Source organism: Mustelus asterias, chromosome 31, assembly GCF_964213995.1.
Source record: "Mustelus asterias chromosome 31, sMusAst1.hap1.1, whole genome shotgun sequence".
Classification (NCBI taxonomy): Eukaryota; Metazoa; Chordata; class Chondrichthyes; order Carcharhiniformes; family Triakidae; genus Mustelus; species Mustelus asterias.
Genome location: NC_135831.1, coordinates 4,118,147 through 4,143,247, shown reverse-complemented (window position 1 = coordinate 4,143,247; position 25,101 = coordinate 4,118,147). Strand labels below are relative to the sequence as shown.

Genomic DNA, 25,101 nt, shown 5'->3' with positions numbered 1-25,101 from the left:
ACTGGTGCAGGGGGCAGGGATTCAGGTTCCTGGACCATTGGGACCTCTTTAGGGGCAGGGGTGATCTGTATACAAAAAACGGGTGGAACTTGAATCACACGGGGACCAATATCCTGGCCGGTAGGTTGGCTAAGGCTACTGGGGAGAATTTAAACTAGATAGGTTGGGGGGAGGGGAGCTAGAAGAGTTGACCGGGATCAAGGAACTAATTGATGGGGGGGAGGATGCAGGGGTAAGGGGAATTACAAAATTAATGGTAGAGGAGAGGGTGCAAGTGAATGAAGGCGGTAATTTAGATAAGGGAGTAGAGGGAGAGGGTGTTCGCGACTCATCAAAGCGGGTCCAGATAAAAGCTGGAATAAGGACACTTTGCCTGAATGCACGAAGCATTCGGAACAAGGTAAATGAGTTGATGGTGCAAATCAGCACAAGTGGGTACGATCTGGTGGCCATTACAGAAACGTGGCTGAAAGGTGACCGGGACTGGGAGATGAATATCCAGGGGTATCAGGCGTTTAGGAAGAATAGACAGGAAGGAAAAGGTGGTGGGGTCGCGCTATTAATAAGAGATAATATCAGGGTAGTACTGAGGGATGACATAGGCTCTGAGGAACAAAACGTGGAATCATTCTGGGTAGAGATGAGGAATAGTAGAGGGAGAAAGACACTAGTAGGTGTGGTATATAGGCCCCCAAATAATAATGTTGAGGTAGGGAGGGCTATAAACAAGCAGATAAGGGATGCGTGTAAAAACGGAACGGCAATAATCATGGGGGACTTCAACATGCACATTGACTGGCAGACTCAAGTCGGTAAGGGTGGAATGGAGGAAGAGTTCTTAGAATGCTGTCGGGATAGTTTCCTTGAACAGCATGTTACGGAACCGACGAGGGAACGAGCTATTTTGGATCTGGTATTGTGTAACGAGGTAGGTAGAATTAAGGATCTTATTGTGAAGGACCCTCTTGGGTCTAGTGACCACAATATGGTCGAATTTCTGATTCAGATGGAAGAGGAGAAAGTTTGGTCCCAAACCAGTGTCCTCTGTTTGAACAGAGGGAAATATGATAGGATGAGGGATGAATTGGCTAAGGTAGACTGGGAGAGCAGGCTGGCATGTAGGATAGCTGAGGAACAGTGGAGGATTTTTAAGGAGATCCGTTTCAGTTCTCAGCAAAAATATATTCCAGCAAAAAACAAGGATTGTAAGAAAAGGGAGAACCAGCCGTGGATAACGAAGGAAATAAAGGAGAGTATTAAAATAAAAACAGCTGCGTACAGAGTGGCCAAAAATAGTGGAGAAACAAGTGATTGGGAAAAATTTAAGAAACAACAAAGAGAGACTAAGAAAGCGATAAAGAAAGGAAGGATAGACTATGAAGCTAGGCTAGCAATTAATATAAAAAATGATAGTAAAAGTTTTTATAAATATATAAAAAGGAATAGAGTGGCTAGAGTGAATGTTGGACCCTTGGAGGACGAGAGGGGGGAGTTAATAGTGGGAAATGAGGATATGGCTGAGTCTTTAAATAAGTTTTTTGTGTCGGTCTTCACGGTGGAGGACACAAATAGTTTGCCAAATATTAACGATAGAGGGTTGGCAGCAGGAGAAATACTTAATACAATTAATGTTACCAGAGAGGCAGTGCTGGGTAGACTAATGGGACTGAAGGTGGACAAGTCCCCGGGTCCGGATGGAATGCATCCCAGGGTATTGAAAGAAATGTCAGAGGTAATAGTGGATGCGTTAGTGATTATTTATCAAAACTCGTTGCATTCTGGGGTAGTGCCGGTTGATTGGAAAACGGCTAATGTTACGCCGCTGTTTAAAAAAGGAAGGAGACAAAAGGCGGGTAACTATAGGCCGGTCAGCTTAACGTCTGTAGTAGGGAAAATGCTGGAATCCATTATTAAAGAGGAGATAGCAGGGCATCTGGATAGAAATGGTTCGATCAATCAGACGCAGCATGGATTCATGAGGGGAAAGTCGTGCTTGACGAACATGTTGGATTTTTATGAAGATGTGACTAGGGCGGTTGATGGAGGAGAACCGGTGGATGCGGTGTTTTTGGATTTCCAAAAGGCGTTTGATAAGGTGCCCCATAAAAGGCTACTGAAGAAGATTAGGGCGCACGGAGTTGGGGGTAGTGTGTTAAAGTGGATTGGGGACTGGCTATCCGACAGGAAGCAAAGAGTTAGAATAAATGGGTGTTTTTCCGGTTGGAGGAAGGTAACTAGTGGCGTGCCGCAGGGATCGGTACTCGGGCCGCAACTGTTTACCATTTATATAGATGATCTGGAGGAGGGGACGGAGTGTAGGGTAACGAAGTTTGCAGACGACACAAAGATAAGTGGAAAAGTGAATCGTGTGGAGGACGGAGAAGATCTGCAGAGAGATTTGGACAGGCTGAGTGAGTGGGCGAGGATATGGCAAATGGAGTATAACGTTGAGAAATGCGAGGTTATACACTTTGGAGGAAATAATAACAAATGGGATTATTATCTCAATGGAAACAAATTAAAACATGCTACCGTGCAAAGGGACCTGGGGGTCCTTGTGCATGAGACGCAAAAGCCCAGTCTGCAGGTACAACAGGTGATCAAGAAGACAAATGGGATGTTGGCCTATATTGCGAAGGGGATAGAATATAAAAGCAGGGATGTCTTGATGCACCTGTACAGGGCATTGGTGAGGCCGCAGCTGGAATACTGTGTGCAGTATTGGTCCCCTTATATGAGGAAGGATATATTGGCATTGGAGGGAGTGCAGAGAAGGTTCACCAGGTTGATACCGGAGATGAGGGGTTTGGATTATGAGGAGAGGCTGAGGAGATTGGGTTTGTACTCGTTGGAGTTTAGAAGGATGAGGGGGGATCTTATGGAGACTTATAAGATAATGCGGGGGCTGGATAGGGTGCAGGCGGAGAGATTCTTTCCACTTAGTAAGGAAGATAAAACTAGAGGACACAGCCTCAAAATAAAGGGGGGTCGGTTTAAGACAGAGTTGAGGAGGAACTTCTTCTCCCAGAGGGTGGTGAATCTCTGGAATTCTCTGCCCACTGAGGTGGTGGAGGCTACCTCGCTGAATATGTTTAAAGCGCGGATGGATGGATTCCTGATCGGTAAGGGAATTAAGGGTTATGGGGATCAGGCGGGTAAGTGGTACTGATCCACGTCAGATCAGCCATGATCTTATTGAATGGCGGGGCAGGCTCGAGGGACTAGATGGCCTACTCCTGCTCCTATTTCTTATGTTCTTATGTTCTTATATGGGGTGGCGCGGTGGCACAGTGGTTAGCGCTGCTGCCTCACAGCTCCAGGGACCCGGGTTCAATTTCCGGCTTGGGTCACTGTCTGCGTGGAGTTTGCACATTCTCCCCATGTCTGCGTGGGTTTCCTCCGGGTGCTCCTGTTTCCTCCCACAGTCCAAAGATGTACAGGTTAGGGGGATTGGCCATGCTAAATTGCCCCTTAGTGTCCAAAGATGTGCAGGTTGGGTGGATTGGCCATGCTAAATTGTCCCTCAGTGTCCAAAGATGTGCAGGTTGGGTGGATTGGCCATGCTAAATTGCCCCGAGTGTCAGAGGGATTAGCAGGGTAAATCCGTGGGGTTGCGGGAATTGGGCCTGGGTAGGATTGTGGTCGGTGCAGGCCAAATGGCCTCCTCCTGCATTATATGGGTTCTATGGACACTACACAAGGAATTACAGTCAGGGTTCTCACTCCTGATCACTATCTAGCAATTGCTACTGAACTGTATGGTCGCAAGATGTGGACAGGATTGCGTTTGGTGGTGAGGCTTCCAGGCCTGCTGAATATCTCAAGAGAAAGGCCAATGGAGGAGATTAACAGGAGCAAAAGGCCCCAATTCATACGCCGTTCCATTGCGAAGGAATCCACAGTCAATAAAGATCTTTTCTTTAAACATAGAAAGGGGAGGCCATTTAGACCAGCGAGTCTGTTCTCTCAGCCAACAAGACCACAGCTGAGTCGTGGCCTAACTCCACACAGCCGTATCCTACGGTGAACAAGAATCTATCGGATTAAAATTAAGTGATCGAGCATCAGCTGTAATTTACCAAGAAAGGTTCCAAACTTTGAGCATCCTGTGTGCGTCGCACTGCTTGCTAACTTCACCCTAAAGCTCGACCATGTTTCTAGTCTGAGGACTCCCCAAACAGGAGAAAGTTTCTCTCCGTCGTACCTATCCGTTCCCCTTAATATCCTGTCAACTTTCATCAGATCATCCCGAAACTTTGCAAATTTCAGGAAATGGAATCTTGGTTTGCGCACTCTCACCTCGCAATTTAACCCATTGGGATGCAAGTGCCATTCTGGTAGAACGTTGCACTCTTTAACCATGTCGAGGGGGCTAGAATACAAGAACAGGGATGTACTTCTGAGGGTGTATAAGACGCTGGTCAGACCCCCATTTGGAGTATTGTGAGCAGTTTTGGGTCCCACGTCTAAGGAAGGATGAGCCGGCCTTGGAAAGGGTCCAGAGGAGGTTCACGAGAATGACCCCTGGAATGAAGAGCTTGTCTTATGAGGAATGGTTGAGGACTCTGGGTCTGTACTCGTTGGGAGTTTAGAAGGATGAGGGGAGGGGATCTTATTGAAACTTACAGGATACTGCAAGGCCTGGATAGAGTGGACGTGGAGAGGATGTTTCCACTAGTAGGAAAAACTAGAACCAGAGGGCACAACCTCAGGCTGAAGGGACGATCCTTTAAAACAGAGATGAGGAGGAATTTCTCCAGCCAGAGAGTGGTGAATCTGTGGAACTCTTTGCCGCAGAAGGCTGTGGAGGCCGGGTCATTGAGTGTCTTCAAGACAGAGATAGATAGGTTCTTGATTAATAAGGGGATCAGGGGTTATGGGGAAAAGGCAGGAGAATGGGGATGAGAAAAATATCAGCCATGATTGAATGGCGGAGCAGACTCGATGGGCCAAGTGGCCTAATTCTGCTCCTATGTGTTATGATCTTTACACGCAACTTGCTTGACGGGTACAAAGAAAATTGCCAATAAAAATGGATGGAGTGAGCGGCACACTGGTAGCCCAGTGTCCCGTCTCCTTCGCAATCCAGGGAACAGGAGGAGGAGGTCCCTGTGTTTAGTGGGGTTTTGGGAAACAGAGAACTGGCTGCCTAAGAATTTAGGAACGCAAGGTGACCCAATGCCCCAACCGTACCGCCACTTGGGGGAAGAGGTGGTGGGAAAGGGACATCAAGGTAGATTTTCTCAAACGCAGAGGGCCATGTGACCCACTCCCCCCCATCTCACCTCCCGCCCAGTTTGCGTCGCCTATTTCAGAGTCCTGCGTGCGGTTTTGGGTTCTTACCTCGGCCCCTTGCGCTGCCTCGGCCTCTGACGACCCCCGCTGACGGGGCTCCTCCTCCCCGCCCCATCAACCTCATCACTGCAGAGCTGTTTACAGACATAGAAAAATTCCTCTGCGCAGTAAAAAGACACAAAAACAAAAAGCAGGACGTTCAGTTTAAACAAAATGACCGGAGGGGGAGACAACACATCCAAAACTCGAGGGGTCATCGCGCAACAATGTCAAGTGGCCCGTGAAGGCCGAGATCTTCCTCAAAATGTACGACTGAAGGCCAAAGGCTTCAAACGTGGCCACGTAGAAGATCCGAAACACACCCACTTTGCTGCCTCAGTGGCAATCAAATCCTCCCCGCCTAAATCGTCAAGAAAACGATCCTTTTCTTTTGGAAGCAGCTCGCCCGCAGGGTCAGCATTTTTGACTGGTGAATGGAGTTGCTCGAGTTGCAGCCATCTGTAATCCAGGAGTGGCTGCGCTGAGGTAGGGAGCTGCTTTGAAAGGAAAAACCACGGGAACAGCTGCGATGGAAAATTGGGGGGGGGGGGTGAATAAAAATCACCCAGATGTAATGCACAGCTGGTCAGCCTCCCACCTTCTGCCTGCCGTGAAGCAGTGCGCGCCCAAGACTCCGCTAACTGGACCGGAACTCCCGCCAGCTCGACCGCTTTATCGAGCTGCGTGGGCAGCGGGCAGGGGAAGGTTCCAATTTTAGAATAGTCATCCTTGCGTTCAAATCCCGCCATGTCCGATCTCTGGAACTTCCTTCAGCCCTCCCACCCACTCATCCCAGGTCTTCACACGCAACTTGCTAGATGGGTGCAAAGAAAATGGCCAATAAAAATGGCTGGAGTGAGCGGCACACTGGTAGCCCAGTGTCCCGTCTCCTTCGCAATCCAGGGAACAGGAGGAGGAGGTCCCTGTATTTAGTGGGGTTTTGGGAAACGGAGAACTGGCTGCCTAAGAATTTAGGAACGCAAGATGATCCCAATGCCCCAACTGTACCCGCCCCTTGGGGGAAGAGGCGGTGGGAAAGGGACAGGGTGGTGGGAAAGGGATTTTAGTCCCGCCACTATTAGAGTCAGTGTCTTCAGCTGACTGGGTGCCAAGCTCTGGAACTTTCTCTCTCTCTCAACCACTCCAGCTACACCTTCTCCTTGAATAATGCTCCTTAAAACCTACCCGTTTCAAACCCCCCCTCCCCCCCCCCCCTTTCGTACCCCACCCACCCTCGGACATTCTCTCTTCCACCTTCTTCTGTCGGGAAAAAGATACAAAAAGATACAAACCGACTCGAGAACAGCTTCTTCCCTGCTGCTGTCAGACTTTTGAATGGACCTACCTCGCATTAAGTTGATCTTTCTCTGCACCCTAGCTATGACTGTAACACTACATCCTGCACTCTCTCCTTTCCTTCTCTCTTATTAGCTCTATGAACGGTATGCTTTGTCTGTATAGCGCACAAGAAACAATACCTTTCACTGTATCCCAATACATGTGACAATAATAAATTAAATCAAATATTTAGCTGATCTTACTCTACACCCTAGCTGTGACCGTAAGCACAACATTCTGCACCCGCTCCTTCTCCCCTATGTACTCTATGAACGGTATTAGAAACATAGAAACCCTACAGTGCAGAAGGAGGCCATTCGGCCCATCGAGTCTGCACCGACCACAATCCCACCCAGGCCCGACCCCCAGACATTTACCCACTAATCCCTTTAACCTACGCATCCCAGGACACTAAGGGGCAATTTTAGCATGACCAATCAACCTAACCTGCACATCTTTGGACTGTGGGAGGAAACCGGAGCACCCGGAGGAAACCCACGCAGACACGAGGAGAATGTGCAAACTCCACACAGACAGTGACCCGAGCCGGGAATCGAACCCGGGACCCTGGAGCTGTGAAGCAGCAGTGCTAACCACTGTGCTACCGTGCCGCCCATTGTCGCTATTGTCTGTATAGCGCGCAAGAAACAATACGTGACAATAATAAATCAAATCCTTCTCCCCTATGTACTCTATGAACGGTATGCTTTGTCTGTATAGCGCGCAAGAAACAATACTTTTCACTGTATCCCAATACATGTGACAATAATAAATCAAATCCTTCTCCCCTATGTACTCTATGAACGGTATGCTTTGTCTGTATAGCGCACAAGAAACAATACTTTTCACTGCATCCCAGTACTTGTGACAATAATAAATCAAATCAAATCTCCTTTTGCAGCTTATTCAAACTTCATTCAGTAGTTCTCCTGTGCAGTGCCTCGGGATATTTTTCACTGAAGCTGCTGTGTAAATTATAGGCTGCTGTGGTAATAGTACACTGGGTTGGAATTACAAACCGCATTTTACAACAGCACTAAACTCCCTCCACACTTCAATAGCTATATCTGCAGTGACAAACAAGACCTTGAACCTAACACAATATAAAGCGCGAGGGGCAGACGGAGCCTTTGTTGATCTTGCTATCCTATCAGCTGTGTCTATTGTGTGTGTGTGTGCAACCCGCAGAGAGTTTGCATTTCTCCCTGAAAGGCTGCTCAAGGTTGGGCGATCTCATTCGCTCACTCCCGAGCTGCACTCCAAGCACGGAAAGGAGACTCAATCCTTCCAAAGGCCCAGAGGAACCTTGTAGCTCCTTGAAGACTGTGCCACCGCCAGCCAAGACACATCAGATTTAATGAGAGTCAGAGCGCACGGGAACAGGCCCTTCGGCCCAACCAGTCCGTGCCGGCCACGATGCCCTCCCAACTAGCCTCAATTGCCCGCGTTTGGCCCATATCTCTCTAACCCTTTCCCATCCATGCACTTATCCAAGTGCTTTTTAAATGTCGCTATTGTCCCTGCCTCCACCACTTTCTCTGGCAGCTCATTCCACACACGCACCACCCTCTGCGTGAAGACGTTGCCCCTCGGGTCCCTTTCCCCTCTCACCTTTAACCTCTGCCCTCTAGTTTTCAATCCCTCTTCCCTGGGGAAAAAGACTATGGTGCGTGCATCCTATCCCTGTCCCTCATTGTTTCATGCACCTCAATTATGGGCGGCACAGTGGGTTAGCGCTGCTGCCTCACAGCGCCGGGGACCCGGGTTCGATTCCCGGCTTGGGGTCACTGTCTGTGTGGAGTTTGCACGTTCTCCCCGTGTCTGCGTGGGTTTCCTCCGGGTGCTCCGGTTTCCTCCCACAGTCTGAAAGACGCGCTGGTTAGGGTGCATTGACCCGAACAGGCGCCGGAGTGTGGCGACTAGGGGAATTTCACAGTAACTTCATTGCAGTGTTAATGTAAGCCTTACTTGTGACTAATAAATAAAGTTTATTTTAAGGTCACCCCCTCATCCTCCCAAGGAATAAAAGTCGTAGCCTGGCCAACCGCTCCCTATTCGACGATTGAACCCGCTCGTGGTCTTACTCCACATGCTACTAATTTTTTCCCCGTGCAACTCAGGCCTACTAGCCCGGCAACATCCTCGTAAACCTTCTTTACACTCTTTCCAGTTTATCAAAGTCTTTCCTGTAACAGGGTGACCAATGAAATGTCTTGCATTGGGGTATCGACAACAGAAGGGAGTTGGGGGAAAGAGAGAAAGAACGCAAGAGAGAGATGAGAATTAACACAACGGATCCTACGGTGGATGAATGCGCTGTTTTTGTATACGGCTGACCTGCCTTGCATGCAGACCGAGAGACGGGAGAGGAAAAAAAAGCAACCGCGACAGCGACCCTCACTGCCCTTGCTATATATTGAGTTGGGAGTTTATCAGTCGCGTCCCAGTTTTGAGTCCACAGGTTCAGGAGACCAGACGAGCTGGCACAGTGTTGCTCAGTTCAAAGGAAAGCTGATGCGCCCAGCGATACCGGCAGCTTTTAACAGAGCACGCGAACACCACCCACCTGCTCTTCCTCTGTAAGAGGTACAAGCGCTAAGGGCAGAAGTGGCTCATCTTGTAAAATGGCCAGAAATTCCTTGTCCGACAACTCTTCAGGAACCTGACGAGACAAAACCAGGAATAGGTATCAGCACGTGCACTGGTATAACTCTGGCCTCTCACCCCATCGATCCCGTGAGCGGCAGGTCTTGTGCCGCTCTGATGAAAGGGGTTTTGCAATGCTGGCCCGGTGCACTGCCAATATTCTCACTTACTTACCGAAAGCACGTCACTCTTTCAAGGCAAATAACGGCGCCAGGCAAGGGCAACCTCCGAACTTTTTCTGGTGAGGTCAAATGGTGGGGGTAGGGTAGAGGAAGGAGAGGACATATACCAATGGACATCTGCTCTGCTCAGTAACTAAAATGGTAGATTCATAAGCCCACAAACACCATGCCACGCCAGACTGGCAATGAACCGCACCACTAACAAATTTCCTTCCCCGTTTCTCTCCTAAGATACCTCGCCCCCACGGCTGAGATTATCCGGTCCCGCTGCAGTGAATGGAGGTTAAAAACAGAGAGGTTACGTTGACAAGTTCATCAGATGTAGGAGCAGAATTAGGCCATTCGGCCCATCGAGTCTGCTCCGCCAGTCCAACATGGCTGATATGCTCCTCATCCCCATTTTCCTGCCTTCTCCCCGTAACCCTTCAACCCATTGCCAATTAAAAATCCGTCTAACTCCTCCTTAAATGTACTCACCGTCCCAGCATCCACCGCACTTTGGGGGGCAGCGAATTCCACAGATTCACAACCCTTTGGGAGAAGTAGTTTCTCATCCAACTCTGTTTTAAATTTGCTGCTCCTTATCCCAAGACCTTCCGTCCGAGAAATGTCCCACAAGAGGAAGCATCCGCTCCACGTCTACTTTACCCACACCTTTTATCATCTTGTAGACCTCAATTTGATCTCCCCTCATTCTTCTCAATTCCAGAGAGTACAGGCCCAAACTGTTCAATCTCTCTTCATACGACAAACCCCTCATCTCTGGAATCAATAGAACATAGAACAGGGACAGCACAGAACAGGCCCTTCGGCCCACGATGTTGTGCCGAGCTTTATCTGAAACCAAGATCAAGCTATCCCACTCCCTATCATCCTGGTGTGCTCCATGTGCCTATCCAATAACCGCTTAAATGTTCCTAAAGTGTCTGACTCCACTATCACTGCAGGCAGTCCATTCCACACCCCAACCACTCTCTGCGTAAAGAACCTACCTCTGATATCCTTCCTGTATCTCCCACCACGAACCCTATAGTTATGCCCCCTAGTAATAGCTCCATCCACCCGAGGAAATAGTCTTTGAACGTTCACTCTATCTATCCCCTTCATCATTTTATAAACCTCTATTAAGTCTCCCCTCAGCCTCCGCCGCTCCAGAGAGAACAGCCCTAGCTCCCGCAACCTTTCCTCATAAGACCTACCCTCCAAACCAGGCAGCATCCTGGTAAATCTCCTCTGCACTCTTTCCAGCGCTTCCACATCCTTCTTATAGTGAGGTGACCAGAACTGCACACAATACTCCAAATGTGGTCTCACCAAGGTCCTGTACAGTTGCAGCATAACCCCACGGCTCTTAAACTCCAACTTGCAGCTCCAATCTCGTGAACCTCCTCTGAACTGCCTCCTACATCTTTCCTCAAATACATGGACCAAAACAGTGCGCAATACTCCAGGTGCGGCCTCACCAACGCCTGGTATCGTTGCAACAATACTTCCTTACCTTTATATTCTATTCTTTTAGCTATAAAAGCCAACATTCCATTCACTCTCTGCCGTACCTTCACGCGAGTTTACATGAGCCACAGAAAACTAGCCTGCACGTACAGCAGATAATAAAGAAAACGAGTGGAGTGTTCGCTTCTGGGGTTTCAAGGGCCGGAGCTGGGCCGTAATAGAATATTTCATCCTCACTAATGCAGTGTATGGATTACAGCCATAGATTTGATTAAATGGTAGTTTCCATTAGCAACACTGTGCGTGTGGAGTTTGCACGTTCTCCCCGTGTCTGCGTGGGCTGCGGGGATCACTGACGTCACCCGGGTCCTCGTCATTCTGCTTCCCTCGTTGTACGCTTCACTACTCGGGCTAGCCGTCTTAGCTCGATTACAACTCGCGCCACCTTGCCAGTGTTCAGGCACTGGCACCCAAACCTTATCCTGCTCATCCTCCGCTCACCTTGGGTCAGGGCTAACTAACTGGGATAAGGATGATGCCCTGCCAGCTTTCAATCCAACTTCCAGGTTCTCCGCTGGACCCTGAGCTGTACACATGCCTCCGCGCCACTGTTCACCAACTCTGCCTAGGCCCACTGAGTTCCTTTCAGCTTGATCAACTTGCACCGTCTTTTGCTGCATTCAGTTGCAAAAAAAAAAGGGCCTGGACAAAGGTCTTGCTGTCTACGTTAACATCCAAACGTGCCTGCTCCTGCGACTGAAACACTCATCACCCAAACTCAGTCTGGATTGAGGTTGGCCAACTGGTTTCCAACTCAAAGACACAAAGCGCCAACAACAGTCTCCTGTTCACAAAGGATCATTGAATCCCTAAAGTGTAGAAGAGGCCATTCAGCCCATCGACACTGCACCGACTCTCTAACAGAGCATCTTACCAGGCCCACTCCCCAGCCGTATCCCGATAACCCCAGACATTTCAGGGTGGCACAGTGGGTTAGCACTGCTGCCTCGCAGCGCCAGGGACCCGGGTTCGATTCCCGGCTTGGGTCACTGTCTGTGTGGAGTCTGCACGTTCTCCCCATGTCTGCGTGGGTTTCCTCCGGGTGCTCCGGTTTCCTCCCAGTCTGAAAGATGCGTGGGTTAGGGTGCATCGGCCGTGCTAAATTGCCCCTTAGTATCGGGGGGAATTAGAAGGGAAATATGTAGGATGGGGTCTGGGTGGGATTGTGGTTGGTGCAGGCTCGATGGGCCGAATGGCCTCCTTCTGCACTGGGGATTCTATGATTCCATGATTCCACCCAACTTACACATCTTTGGACACTAAGGGGCAATTTAGCATGGCCAATCCACCTAACCTGCACATCTTTGGACACTAAGGAGCAATTTAGCATGGCCAATCCACCTAACCTGCACATCTTTGGACACTAAGGAGCAATTTAGCATGGCCAATCCACCTAACCTCCACATCTTTGGACACTAAAGGGCAATTTAGCATGGCCAATCTACATAACCTGCATATCTTTGGACACTAAAGGGCAATTTAGCATGGCCAATCCACCTAACCTGCACATCTTTGGACACTAAAGGGCAATTTAGCATGGCCAATCCACCTAACCCGCACATCTTTGGACACTAAAGGGCAATTTAGCATGGCCAATCCACCTAACCCGCACATCTTTGGACACTAAAGGGCAATTTAGCATGGCCAATCCACCTAACCTGCACATCTTTGGACACTAAAGGGCAATTTAGCATGGCCAATCCACCTAACCCGCACATCTTTGGACACTAAGGGGCAATTTAGCATGGCCAATCCACCTAACCTGCACACCTTTGGACACTAAGGGACAATTTAGCACAGCCAATCCACCTAATTTGCACATCTTTCGGACTGTGGGAGGAAACCGGAGCACTCGTAGGAAATCCACGCAGACACGGGGAGAACATGCAGACTCCACGCAGACAGTCAACCGGGGCCGGAATTTAACCCGGGTCCCTGGCGCTGTGAGGCAGCGGTGCTAACCACTGTGCCCCCGTGCATAGGGAACAACTAAGCCTCCCTCTGTGAACTATCTTTGGTTTCAAAACAAGAGGAGAAAGGTCACGCCTAGAAACTCAGCGCGAGCCAGTGATCCAAGTGGAATCAAAGAGCAGCATCGTCACTGATCGTGACGGAGTACGAACAGTCGCATGACGACTCTTTATGCTGTACGCACTCAATTTATCCCCTCTCCCCACCCCCACCCCCCTCCAACCTTGGTGGCTACAAAAGAATGCAAAATAGTCAGCACATGTGTTCTGGAGGAAATAAAATTCAGTATTACACAGCCAGGTAACCGTCTACAAACGCTAAATACTACTGCAACCAGAGATGTTGAGAAAGCAGAGAAGTGGGGAGACTCGCACAAGGGAAAATTAAATTTCTGACCCCGCTGGACCGAACGGCGCGAGAAATACCTTGTTATCTTTCATATAAAGTGCTAGCATTTCCTCTCTTCCATATCGATAATCTGCTAATTTGTATTTTGGCAATGCAGGTGATGGTGGCGGAGAGGCAATACTTCCACCGCTGGACAACGCACGAAGCCTGGAACGAGAGAGAGTTCAATTCACCAAGGACCACCCTACACAATGCCGACGTTCGGACGAGAGAACAAAAAGAATTGTCAACATAGACGGAAACCCGATTTCTTTCCTGGATGACAAAGGATATTAAGATAAAGACGAAAGCGTCATCATGATAGGAGCCAGGTAGAAAATACAACTGGGAACCAAACTGTTTCCGGGAATTTGCCCACCACCCAAGTTAAGCTGAATGGCCTGTAGTTGCTGAGCTTATCTTTACATCTTTTTCTGAATAAGAGTGTAATGTCTGCAATTCTCCAGTCTTCTGGGGCCACACCCCCCCCCCCACCGAGTCTAAAAGAGAGTGAAGAATTATGGCCTTTGCAATTCCCACTCTCGCTTCCCTCAGTATCCTTTGATGCATGCCATCTAGTCCCGGCGCCTTATCGACTTTTAAATGCAGGCACCCTATCCAATATCGCCTCACTATCGGAAGGATGTGAACACTTCGGAGAGAGCGTAGAAGAGGCTCACAAGGAGTGACACACTGGTTAGCACTGCTGTCTCACAGCCCCCCCTGCTGTCTCACAGCCCCCCGCCCCCAGGGACCCAGGTTCAATTCCGGCTTTGGGTCACTTTGTATGCTCTATTAACAGCTCTCTTAACCTGTCCTGCCACCTTCAATAATTTGCACATTCTCCCCGTGTCTGCATGGGTTTCCTCCGGGTGCTCCGGTTTCCCCTCTCAGTCCAAAGATGTGCGGGGTAGGTGGGTTGGCCGTGCTAAATTGACCCGAGTGTCACAGAGATTGGCAGGGTGAATATGTGGGGTTACGGGGATAAGGCCTGGGTGGGATTATGGTCGGTGCAGACTTGACGGGCGGAACGGCCTCCTTCTGCACTGTCGGGATTCTATGAACGATGGTTCCAGAGATGAGGAACTTTAGTTACGAGGATAGACTGGAGGGGTAGGGATCGAGTTCCTTGGAGAGAAGAAAGCTGAAAGGGGATTTCATAGAATCCTACAGTGCAGAAAGAGGCCATTCGGCCCATCGAGTCTGCACCGACCACAATCCCACCCAGGCCCTATCCACATATCTCTACATATTTACCCACTAATCCCTCTAACCTATGCATCCCGGGACACTAAGGGGCAATTGAGAATGGCCAATCAACCTAGCCTGCACATCTTTGGACTGTGGGAGGAAACCGGAGCACCCGGGGGAAACCCACGCAGACACAGGGAGAATGTGCAAACTCCACACAGACAGTGACCCGAGCCGAGATTCGAACCCAGGTCCCTGGAGCTGTGAAGCAGCAGTGCTAACTACTGTGCTACTATGCCGCCCTTGATTAGAGATATTCAACAATCACGAGGGGGCTGGGACAGAGCAGATAGCTGGCAGAGAAATGTGAGGTGATTCATTCTGATAGGAAGAACAGAGAGAGACAATATAAAAGGTACAATTGTAAAGGGGGTGGAGGAGCAGCAGGCCCCAGTGGGACATAGATTATTGAAGGTGGCAGGACAGGTTAAGAGCTGTGAATAAAGCATACAATATCGTAGGGCTTATTAACGGGGGCACAGAGTACAAAAGCAAGTTTGTTTATTACTGTCACAAGTCGGCTTACCTTAACACTGCAGTGAAGTTACTGTGAAAATCCCCGAGTTGCCGCACTCCTGCTCGGGTAACACTGAGGGAGAATTTAGCACGACCAATGCACCCCAACCAGCACGTCTTTCGGACTGTGGGAGGAAACCGGAGCACCCGGAGGAAACCCACGCAGACACGGGGGGGGGACACTCCACACAGCCAGTGACCCAAGCCGGGACTGGAACCCGGGTCCCTGGCGCTGTGTGGCAGCAGCGCTAACCCGCTGTGCCACCGTGCCGCCAGGAGGCTATGTCGAATTTGTATAAGTCAGGAGTTCAGCCTCAGCTGGAGCACTGCGTTCAGTTCGAAGCGTCACACTTTAGGAAGGACGCGAAGGCACTCGGGAGGGGGGGCGGAAAAGATGCACGAGAACGCTTCCAGGCATGAGGAACCTCAGTTAGGGGGATAGATTGGAGAAGTTAGGACTGTTTTCCTTGGGGAAATGATAGAGGGGAGATTTGGTTCAAAATCAGGGAGGGGTCTGGGCAGAGCAGATAGGGAGAAACTGCTCCGACTAGGAAAAGGACAGAGAACGAGAGGACACAGATTAAAAGCAATTAGTAAAAGCAGCAAAACATTGATATGAGGAGGGACAATTTTTTATGCAATGAGTGGTTAGGTTTGGGACTGCATTGCCTGAATGTGTGGTGAAGGCAGATTCAACTGAAACATCCAAAAGGGATTTAGACTGCTTTCTTAAAAGGAAGAATGTTCAGGGTTACGAGGGGAAGGCAGTGGAATGGCACTGGGTGGGTCGCACATTCGGAGAGCCAGTGCGGACATGGGAATGGCCTCCTCCTGCGCCGTAACAATTCCGTGATTTGAGTAGAAACAGTGCTGACTGGGCGGCACGGTGGTTAGCACAGCTGCGGAGTCTGCATGTTCTCCCCGTGGGTTTCCTCCGGGTGCTCCGGTCTCCTCCCACAGTCCAAAGATGTGCGGGTTAGGTTGACTGGCCGTGCTAAATTGTCCCTTAGTGTCAGGGGATTAGTAGGGTAAATAAGCAGGGTTATGGGGATAGGGCCTGGATGGGACTGTGGTGGGTGCAGACTCGATGGGCCAAATGGCCTCCTTCTGCACTGTAGGGATTCTTTGACAAACTGTTGTAACGAATCTGTTTCCTTCAGGTGTGGGCTGTGCTGCTGTTTTTAATTTCTCCAGATCCCCCCGTGTCTGCGTGGGTTTCCTCCGGGTGCTCCGGTTTCCTCTCTCAGTCCAAAGATGTGCGGGTTAGCTGGATTGGTTATGCTAAATTGCCCCTTTATGTCTGGGGGACTAGCTAAGATAAAGGCATGGGGGTAGGGCCGAGGTGGGATTGTGGTCAGTACAGCCTCGATGGGCTGAATGGCCTCCTTGTGTACTGTACGATTCTATGACTGCCACTCATCTTCACCAAGGAAGCTGAAATGCTCAGGGCAGATTACAAGCCAGCTGCACAAACAAGAGTAAAAGTCCCCGGTACCCAATAACTCCATCACTGCTCCCGCTCGTCCCACAAAGTGTTACGGTTATGCATTACCATTCGGGTCCAAAGTTCAGCGTCTGAGTCTCTGCTGCCATTTCCTTGTCTTCGACAGAACAGCTCTGCAAGAGGAAACAAAAACAAAATCACATTACTGAATTTGGGCAACGGCTGGGGACCACATCTTCCGCATCTCCTTCTCTGTTAGTCTCTGATAGGGCAGTTCCAAGGCTGCTCTGGAAGCAGCCAGCAGCAAGCGCACAAGGTAGGAAACTCGGGCAACTCTGCCGCTGCTATTCCCATCCAATGCCCACCGCCAAGTGCCACAGGTTGGCACAACGTGTAAAGAACTGAAACAACAAAATCCACAGGCCACCACCGTCACCTCGACTCAATGGGGGCACTCTCGGTTGAGTCAGAAGGTGGAGACTGAAGGTCATTTGGATTAGATACCAGAGCAAAAGTCAGCACCCACAGAACCACATTTTACCTTGGAACCAACGCTTCCCGAAATGGAATTACGAGGGAGGGAAACATGGGAAGGAAAAATCTTTGGTCACAGCTGGAGTAGTGCGCGCTGTTCTGGTCGCCACATTCTAGGAAGGACGTGAACCCACTGGACGGGGTGTAGAGGAGATTCACTCAGATGCTGGCCGAGATGGAACCCAAGCGAGATTGGGTGGGCTTGGGTTGTTTTCGTTGGAGCAGAGAAGACTGAGGGGGCGACCTGATTGAGGTGTACAAGATTATGAGGGACATGCACAGGGTGGATAGGGAGCAGCTGTTCCCCTTAGTTGAAAGGTCAGTTACGAGTTAAAAAAGTGAGGGCTGGGTGGTTTGGAGGGATTTGAGGAAAAGCCTTGATACTCAGAGGGTGGTGAGGGTCTGGAATGCGCTGCCTGGGAGGGTGGTGGAGGCGGGAGGCCTCACATCCTTTACAAAGTACCTGGATGAGTACTTGGCACGGCGTAACATTCAAGGCGATGGGCCAAGTGCTGGCAAGTGGGATTAGGTGGGTAGGTCAGGGCCTTTCATGTGTCGGTGTGAACTTGATGGGCCGAAGGGCCTCTTCTGCAAAGAACAAAGAACAGTACAGCACAGGAAACAGGCCCTTCGGCCCTCCAAGCCTGTGCCGCTCCTTGGTCCAACTAGACCAATCGTTTGTATCCCTCCATTCCCAGGCTGCTCATGTGACTATCCAGGTAAGTCTTAAACGATGTCAGCGTGCCTGCCTCCACCACCCTACTTGGCAGCGCATTCCAGGCCCCCACCACCCTCTGTGTAAAAAACATCCCTCTGATATCTGAGTTATACTTCGCCCCTCTCACCTTGAGCCCGTGACCCCTCGTGATCATCACCTCCGACCTGGGAAAAAGCTTCCCACTATTCACCCTATCTATCCCCTTCATAATCTTGTACACCTCTATTAGATCTCCCCTCATTCTCCGTCTTTCCAGGGAGAACAACCCCAGTTTACCCAATCTCTCCTCATAGCTAAGACCCTCCATACCAGGCAACATCCTGGTAAACCTTCTCTGCACTCTCTCTAACGCCTCCACGTCCTTCTGGTAGTGCGGCGACCAGAACTGGACGCAGTACTCCAAATGTGGCCTAACCAGCGTTCTATACAGCTGCATCATCAGACTCCAGCTTTTATACTCTATACCCCGTCCTATAAAGGCAAGCATACCATATGCCTTCTTCACCACCTTCTCCACCTGTGTTGCCACCTTCAAGGATTTGTGGACTTGCATCCTGTCTCTAAGAATCCTCTCCAACAACTTCCCTACCACTGCACTGTAAGATTCCGCGATATGTTCAGAAAGCTGGGTTAACGACAGCATAGTGAGATAACCCACTACACCAGCATCAACAGTTTTGCTCTCGGCACGTATGAGCTCGATGAATAACTTAATCATTGATTCTAGAAAGGTACATGCGGATTTATGACCAGTGGGTCCACTTGAATCATAGAATCTCTACAGTGCAGGCGGCCATCCGGCCCAACGAGCATGTGCCGACAACAATCCCACCCCAGCCCTATCCCAGTCACTCCACGCATTAACCTGCTCGTCCCCCTGACACTAAGGGGCAATTTGTAACGCGGGCAATTTTAACCCGCACATCTGTGGAGTGCTGAGGAGACCCACGCAGGCACAGGGAGAACGAGAGATGGGCTGCTCAAACAACCCAAGATAATACACACCACGTGACTTCCTACTTCATCTCCTGTCTACATCAACGGGTTCGAAGTAGAAAGGGTCGAGAGCTTCACGTTTTTAGGTGTCCAGATCACCCACAACCTGTCCTGGTCCCCCCCCATGCCGACACTATAGTTAAGAAAGCCCCACCAACGCCTCTACTTTCTCAGAAGACGAAGGAAATTTGGCATGTCAGCTACAACTCTCACCAACTTTTACAGATGCACCATAGAAAGCATTCTTTCTGGTTGTATCACAGCTTGGTATGGCTCCTGCTCTGCCCAAGACCGCAAGGAACTACAAAAGGTCGTGAATGTAGCCCAGTCCATCACGCAAACCCTGTCTCCCATCCATTGACTCTGTCTACACTTCCCGCTGCCTCGGGAAAAGCAGCCAGCATAATCAAGGACCCCCACGCACCCCGAACATTCTCTCTTCCACCTTCTTCCTTTGGGAAAAAGATATAGCAGTGTGCAGTCACATACCAACCAACTCAAGAACAGCTTCTTCCCTGCTGCTGTCAGACTTTTGAATGGACCTACCTCGCATTAAGTTGATCTTTCTCTACACCCTAGCTATGACTGTAACACTACCTTCTGCACTCTCTCCTTTCTTTCTCTATGAATGGTATGCTTTGTCTGTATACGCGCAAGAAACAATACTTTTCACTGTATGTTAATACACGTGACAATAATAAATCAAATCCTTCTCCCCTATGCACTCTATGAAGGGTATGCTTTGTCTGTATAGCGCGCAAGAAACAATACTTTTCACTGTATCCCAATACATGTGACAATAATAAATCAAATCAAACTGCAGCAAAATTCTGGGGACTGTCAAAACCCACGGATTTAATCACTTTTCCCGCTTTGACCCCCGTGACTCGTCATCTTGAGATCGCCAACTCCAGAAGGTGAGTTGGACAAGCGAGGGGAGGAAACATGAAGAGGGACAGCACAAAGTTTCTCAGATGTGACTGAAAAGCTACGGCCCAAGTTGCGTTCGGCAGGTGACAGCAACACGACTGCCAGAACCACAAAACTGAAGGAATGGGCAAATTCTTTCAATTGGATTACAGCCCAGTTAGAAACCAACGGTTTCAAAACCACTGCCTTGGCAAACCCGCAAGCTTCTCGAAATTGTAACCCACGTTAACATGCAGTTACTTCTCATTTCAGCACAGATTATTTTTATAATGGATTGCAAAGAGGCCACACCATCACTCCTGTCTCCTCCCACCCACCACGAAGAGTCACGTTAAAAAAATAAACAGAATGGCACACCTCAAACGACCAAAACACTAAAGAAATACTGCAACCTACTTTGCTGCCTACTTCCAGCTCCCCGCCCACTGAACACTCAGCAGGAAAGGACTCAGCACAAGAACAAAGAACAAAGAAAATTACAGCACAGGAACAGGCCCTTCGGCCCTCCAAGCCTGCACCAACCGTGCTGCCCCGACTGAACTAAAACCCCCTCCCCTTCCGGGGACCGTATTCCCTCTATTCCCACCCTATTCATGTATTTGTCAAGACGCCCCTTAAAACTCACTATCGTATCTGCTTCCACAACCTCCCCCGGCAGCGAGTTCCAGGCACCACCACCCTCTGTGTAAAAACACTTGCCTCGTACATCTCCTTTAAACCTTGCCCCTTAAACCTGTGCCCCCGAGTAATTGACTCTTCCACCCTGGGGGAAAAAGCTTCTGACAATCCACTCTGTCCATGCCTCTCATAATCTTGTAGACTTCTATCAGGTCGCCCCCCTCAACCTCCGTCGTTGCAGTGAGAACGAACCGAGTTTCTCCAACCTCCCCTCAGAGCTAATGCCCTCCATACCAGGCAACATCCTGGTAAATCTTTTCTGTGCCCTGTCCAAAGCCTCCACTTCCTTCTGGTAGTGCGGCGACCAGAATTGAACACTATATTCCAAGTGCAGCCGAACTAAGGTTCTATAAAGCTGCAACATGACTTGTCAATTTTTAAACTCAATGTCCCGGCTGATGACAAGTGCCGGGTTCATATAAAGAATACGTATTAGTCATATTTCCTGCTTTCCACACTGTTTAGCACAGCTGCCTCTCAGCGTCAGGGACCATGAGACAGCAGTGCTAACCACTATGCCACCGTGTCGCCCTAATTCTGTGACAGATCAGGTTAGCTGCCTCGTTGAAAAGTGGGAATAATTCTCTCAGGCAGAAACGTGGAACCTTCCGACCAGTACAGATCAGTAAGACACCATGATGCCCATATTGAGTACAGTACACATTGTTTTCCAAGCTCGCTATGATAATCAAGTCCATTCCACCGGCTGATTGCAGCGCTTTCGGAGTAAGAACGAGCCTCCGTTACCCTGGCAGGAAAGTATCATAGAATCCTAACAGTACAGAAGGAGGCCACTCGGCCCATCGAGTCTGTACTGACCACAATCCCACTCTGGCCCTATCCCCGTAATCCCATGCATTACCCTGCTAATCCCCCCCTGACACTAGGGTCAATTTGGCACGGCCAATCAACCTAACCCGCACATCTTTCGGGCGGCACGGTAGCACAGTGGTTAGCACTGCTGCTTCACAGCTCCAGGGTCCCGGGTTCGATCCCCGGCTCGGGTCACTGTCTGTGTGGAGTTTGCACATTCTCCTCGTGTCTGCGTGGGTTTCCTCCGGGTGCTCTGGTTTCCTCCCACAGTCCAAAGATGTGCGGGTTAGGTTGATTGGCCAGGTTAAAAAAAATTGCCCCTTAGAGTCCTGGGATGCGTAGGTTAGAGGGATTTGCGGGTAAAATATGTGGGGGTAGGGCCTGGGTGGGATTGTGGTCGGTGCAGACTCGATGGGCCGAATGGCCTCCTTCTGCACTGTAGGGTTTCTATGATGATTTCTATGATGATCTTTCGGACCGTGGGAGGAAACCGGAGCACCCGGAGGAAACCCACGCAGACACGGGGGAGAACGTGCAAACTCCGCACAGACAGTGACCCAAGCCGGGAATCGAACCCAGGTCCCTGGCGCTGTGAAGCAGCAGTCTAACCACTGTGCCGCCCGCATGCTTGTGGAGGCTTCAGCCAAAGACAGGCCTAGACTGAGCAGCAGTGTCGTCCGCAGTCTTGCTGCCTACCGAGAACTGTGAGCAATGAGCAGCTGGCTGAGGTACCATGGGGCAGCTGTGAAGCTACCGTGTGTCCCAAGGCAGCAAGCGCAAGATGACATTTCTGGCATTCTCAGAAACTTGAATAAACCTGATCGCTGACCCAAATCTTCCAAAATACTGCTCCCTTCCACTCCCACCATTGACAAACTCCAGGCAATTAGTCCAAACAGTCTGAGTGACTGCTGATAAACGCCTGAAATCAACTGGACCATTTACACATCTCCATCCAGCTGAAAGCTCTATTTTAATAACACCTGGAATTCTCCTGGACCAATGCTCCCATACCGAAGGCTCACCTACGCCACCTTAGAACAGGTCAAAGCAACTCATCTGCGACAAATTGCTATTTGAAATGCAGTCCCGACCACGTACGTAAATAGCAGTAAATTTTCACACGCTCCAATCCAGCCCATTGACCCATTGACTCTGTCTACACTTCCCGCTGCCTCGGGGGGGGAAAAGCAGCCGGCATAATCAAGGACCCCACGCACCCCGGACATTCTCTCTTCCACCTTCTTCCGTCGGGGAAAAAGATACAAAAGTCTGAGGTCACGCACCGACCGACTCAAGAACAGCTTCTTCCTTGCTGCTGTCAGACTTTTGAATGGACCTACCTCGCATTGAGTTGAACTTTCTCTACATCCTAGCTATGACTGTAACACCACATTCTGCACCCTCTCCTTTCCTTCTCTATGAAGGGTATGCTTTGTCTGTATAGCGCGCAAGAAACAATACTTTTGGACCGACCTCGCATCAAGTTGATCTTTCTCTACACCCTAGCTATGACTGTAACACGACATTCTGCACTCTCTCCTTTCCTTCTCTACGAACGGTATGCTTTGTCTGTACAGTGCGCAAGAAACAATACTTTTCACTGTATCCCAATACGTGACAATAATAAATCAAATCCTTCTCCCCTGTGTACTCTATGAACAGTATGCTTTGTCTGTATAGCGCGCAAAAAACAATACTTTTCACTGTATCCCAATACACGTGACAATAATAAATCAAATCAAAAGTCAGCAGCAATAAGATTAAATGGCAGGTTAATCTGCATAGTTTTAGCAGCAATGGCCAAGGCAGCAATGTTAACCAGTTCACCTGCTCTTTATACCGCCCTCTGCACCAGAAGGGGCAACAGTGGCCTCTGGTCACTAGGACACACAGCCTGGCTTCTAAGGGAACACAGGAATTAAGAGGAGTAGGCAACCAGCCCTTCAACACACTCTGCCACCGAACATAATCATAGCTGATCTCTCCCTGCCCACTCCTCACCACGCTAGGGATGGGCAATAAATGCTGGCTAGCCAGCGACGCCCATGTCCCACAAATGAATTAAAAAATGCTTTACCCCACTTTACATCAGAAACATATCTCTTCCATGGATCGGTTGGTTGGTTGATCCACTGTACTTAGAATCGTAGAATCTGTACAGTGCAGAAGGTCATTCGGCCCATCGAGCCTGCACCGACAACATTCCCACACAGGACCTATCCTTGTAACCCCATGTATTTACCCCACTATCCCCCCGACACTAAGGGGCAATTTAGCATGGCCAATCCACCTAACCTGAACATCTTTGGACACTAAGGGGCAATTTAGCATGGCCAATCCACCTAACCCGCACATCTTTGGACACTAAGGGGCAATTTAGCATGGCCAATCCACCTAACCCGCACATCTTTGGACACTAAGGGGCAATTTACCATGGCCAATCCACCTAACCTGCACATCTTTGGACACTAAGGGGCAATTTAGCATGGCCAATCCACCTAACCTACACATCTTTGGACACTAAGGGGCAATTTAGCATGGCCAATCCACCTAACCTACACATCTTTGGACACTAAGGGGTAATTTAGCATGGCCAATCCACCTCATCTGCACATCTCTGACTGTGGGAGGAAGCCGGAGCACCTGGAGGAAACCTATGCACGGGGGGAGAACGTGCAAACTCCACACAGGCAGTCGCCCAAGGCCAGGATTGATGTCTGACATGCAGACGCGGGGGAGAACGTGACCCAAGCCGGGAATCAGACCCGGGTCCCTTACGCTGTGAGGCAGCCATGCTAACCACCGTGCTGACTAAATACTGAGGCAACAATCACAGGGGCAGGGCAATGGAGGAAAAAGAGCAGGAGGGTGTAACAAACGGATGGCTCCTACTAAAGTTACTTCAAAAAAAGTTATTAGTCACAAGCAAGGGTTTGATTAACACTGCAATGAAGTTACTGCGAAATTCCCCTAGCCGCCACAGTCCGGCGGCACCTGTTCGGGTCAATGCACTACAAAGCACGTCTTTCAGACTATGGGAGGAAACCGGAGCACCCGGAGGAAACCCACGCAGACACGGGGAGAACGTGCAGACTCCGCACAGACGGTGACCCAAGCCGGGAATCGAACCCGGGACCCTGGCGCCGTGAAGCAGCAGTGCGAACCACCGTGCGAGAGTCAGCATAGGCACGACGGGCTGAACTGCCTCCTTCAATGTTGTTACACCGTGACTCGGAAGAAAGAATGCCTTTAACCGAGCAGGCAGACACGGGGAAGGATAAGTACAGCCATCCCAAAAACAGGGAACAGAGGGCGGCACAGTTTCCACCAACTCCATTCCCTGATAGGATATGGTCTGGATGCAGACCCCGAGAGGAAGAAATCTGGCCGAGCAGCAGACAAGGCGGGACTTGCCTGGATTCTGTTTTCCACAGGATTGTAAAACTTAATGCTGCAGGTCTGAATTCTGGGCTGTAAAAAAAAAGGGATCGAACATCTTTTACGGGCCTTTAATCAGAACATCCTGAGTGAAATGTGATAAATGTGAGGTGATTCATTTTGGTAGGACTAATTTAAATGTGGATTACAGGGTCAAAGGTAGGGTTCTGAAGACTGTGGATGAACAGAGAGATCTTGGGGTCCATATCCACAGATCTCTAAAGGTTGCCACTCAAGTGGATAGAGCTGTGAAGAAGGCCTATAGTGTGTTAGAACATACATAGAACATAGAACATTACAGCGCAGAACAGGCCCTTCGGCCCACGATGTTGCACCGACCAGTTAAAAAAAAAACTGTGACCCTCCAACCTAAACCAATTTCTTTTCGTCCATGAACCTATCTACGGATC

The 25,101-nt window shown here is 49.7% G+C and overlaps 1 protein-coding gene across 1 annotated transcript in view; it reads right to left on the bottom strand.

The window, feature by feature from the left end:
• The window catches only part of gigyf1a (GRB10 interacting GYF protein 1a), a 136,097-nt gene that overhangs the window by 40,684 nt on the left and 70,312 nt on the right, over window positions 1–25,101 (bottom strand). The window contains exons 6-9 of the mRNA XM_078200764.1: window positions 16,690–16,754; window positions 13,409–13,538; window positions 9,239–9,334; window positions 5,344–5,455 (exon numbers count right to left, since the gene is read on the bottom strand). Of these exons, the coding sequence (XP_078056890.1) occupies window positions 5,344–5,455; window positions 9,239–9,334; window positions 13,409–13,538; window positions 16,690–16,730 (379 nt within the window). The 5' untranslated portion in view covers window positions 16,731–16,754. The remainder of the gene's footprint in view (window positions 1–5,343; window positions 5,456–9,238; window positions 9,335–13,408; window positions 13,539–16,689; window positions 16,755–25,101) is intronic.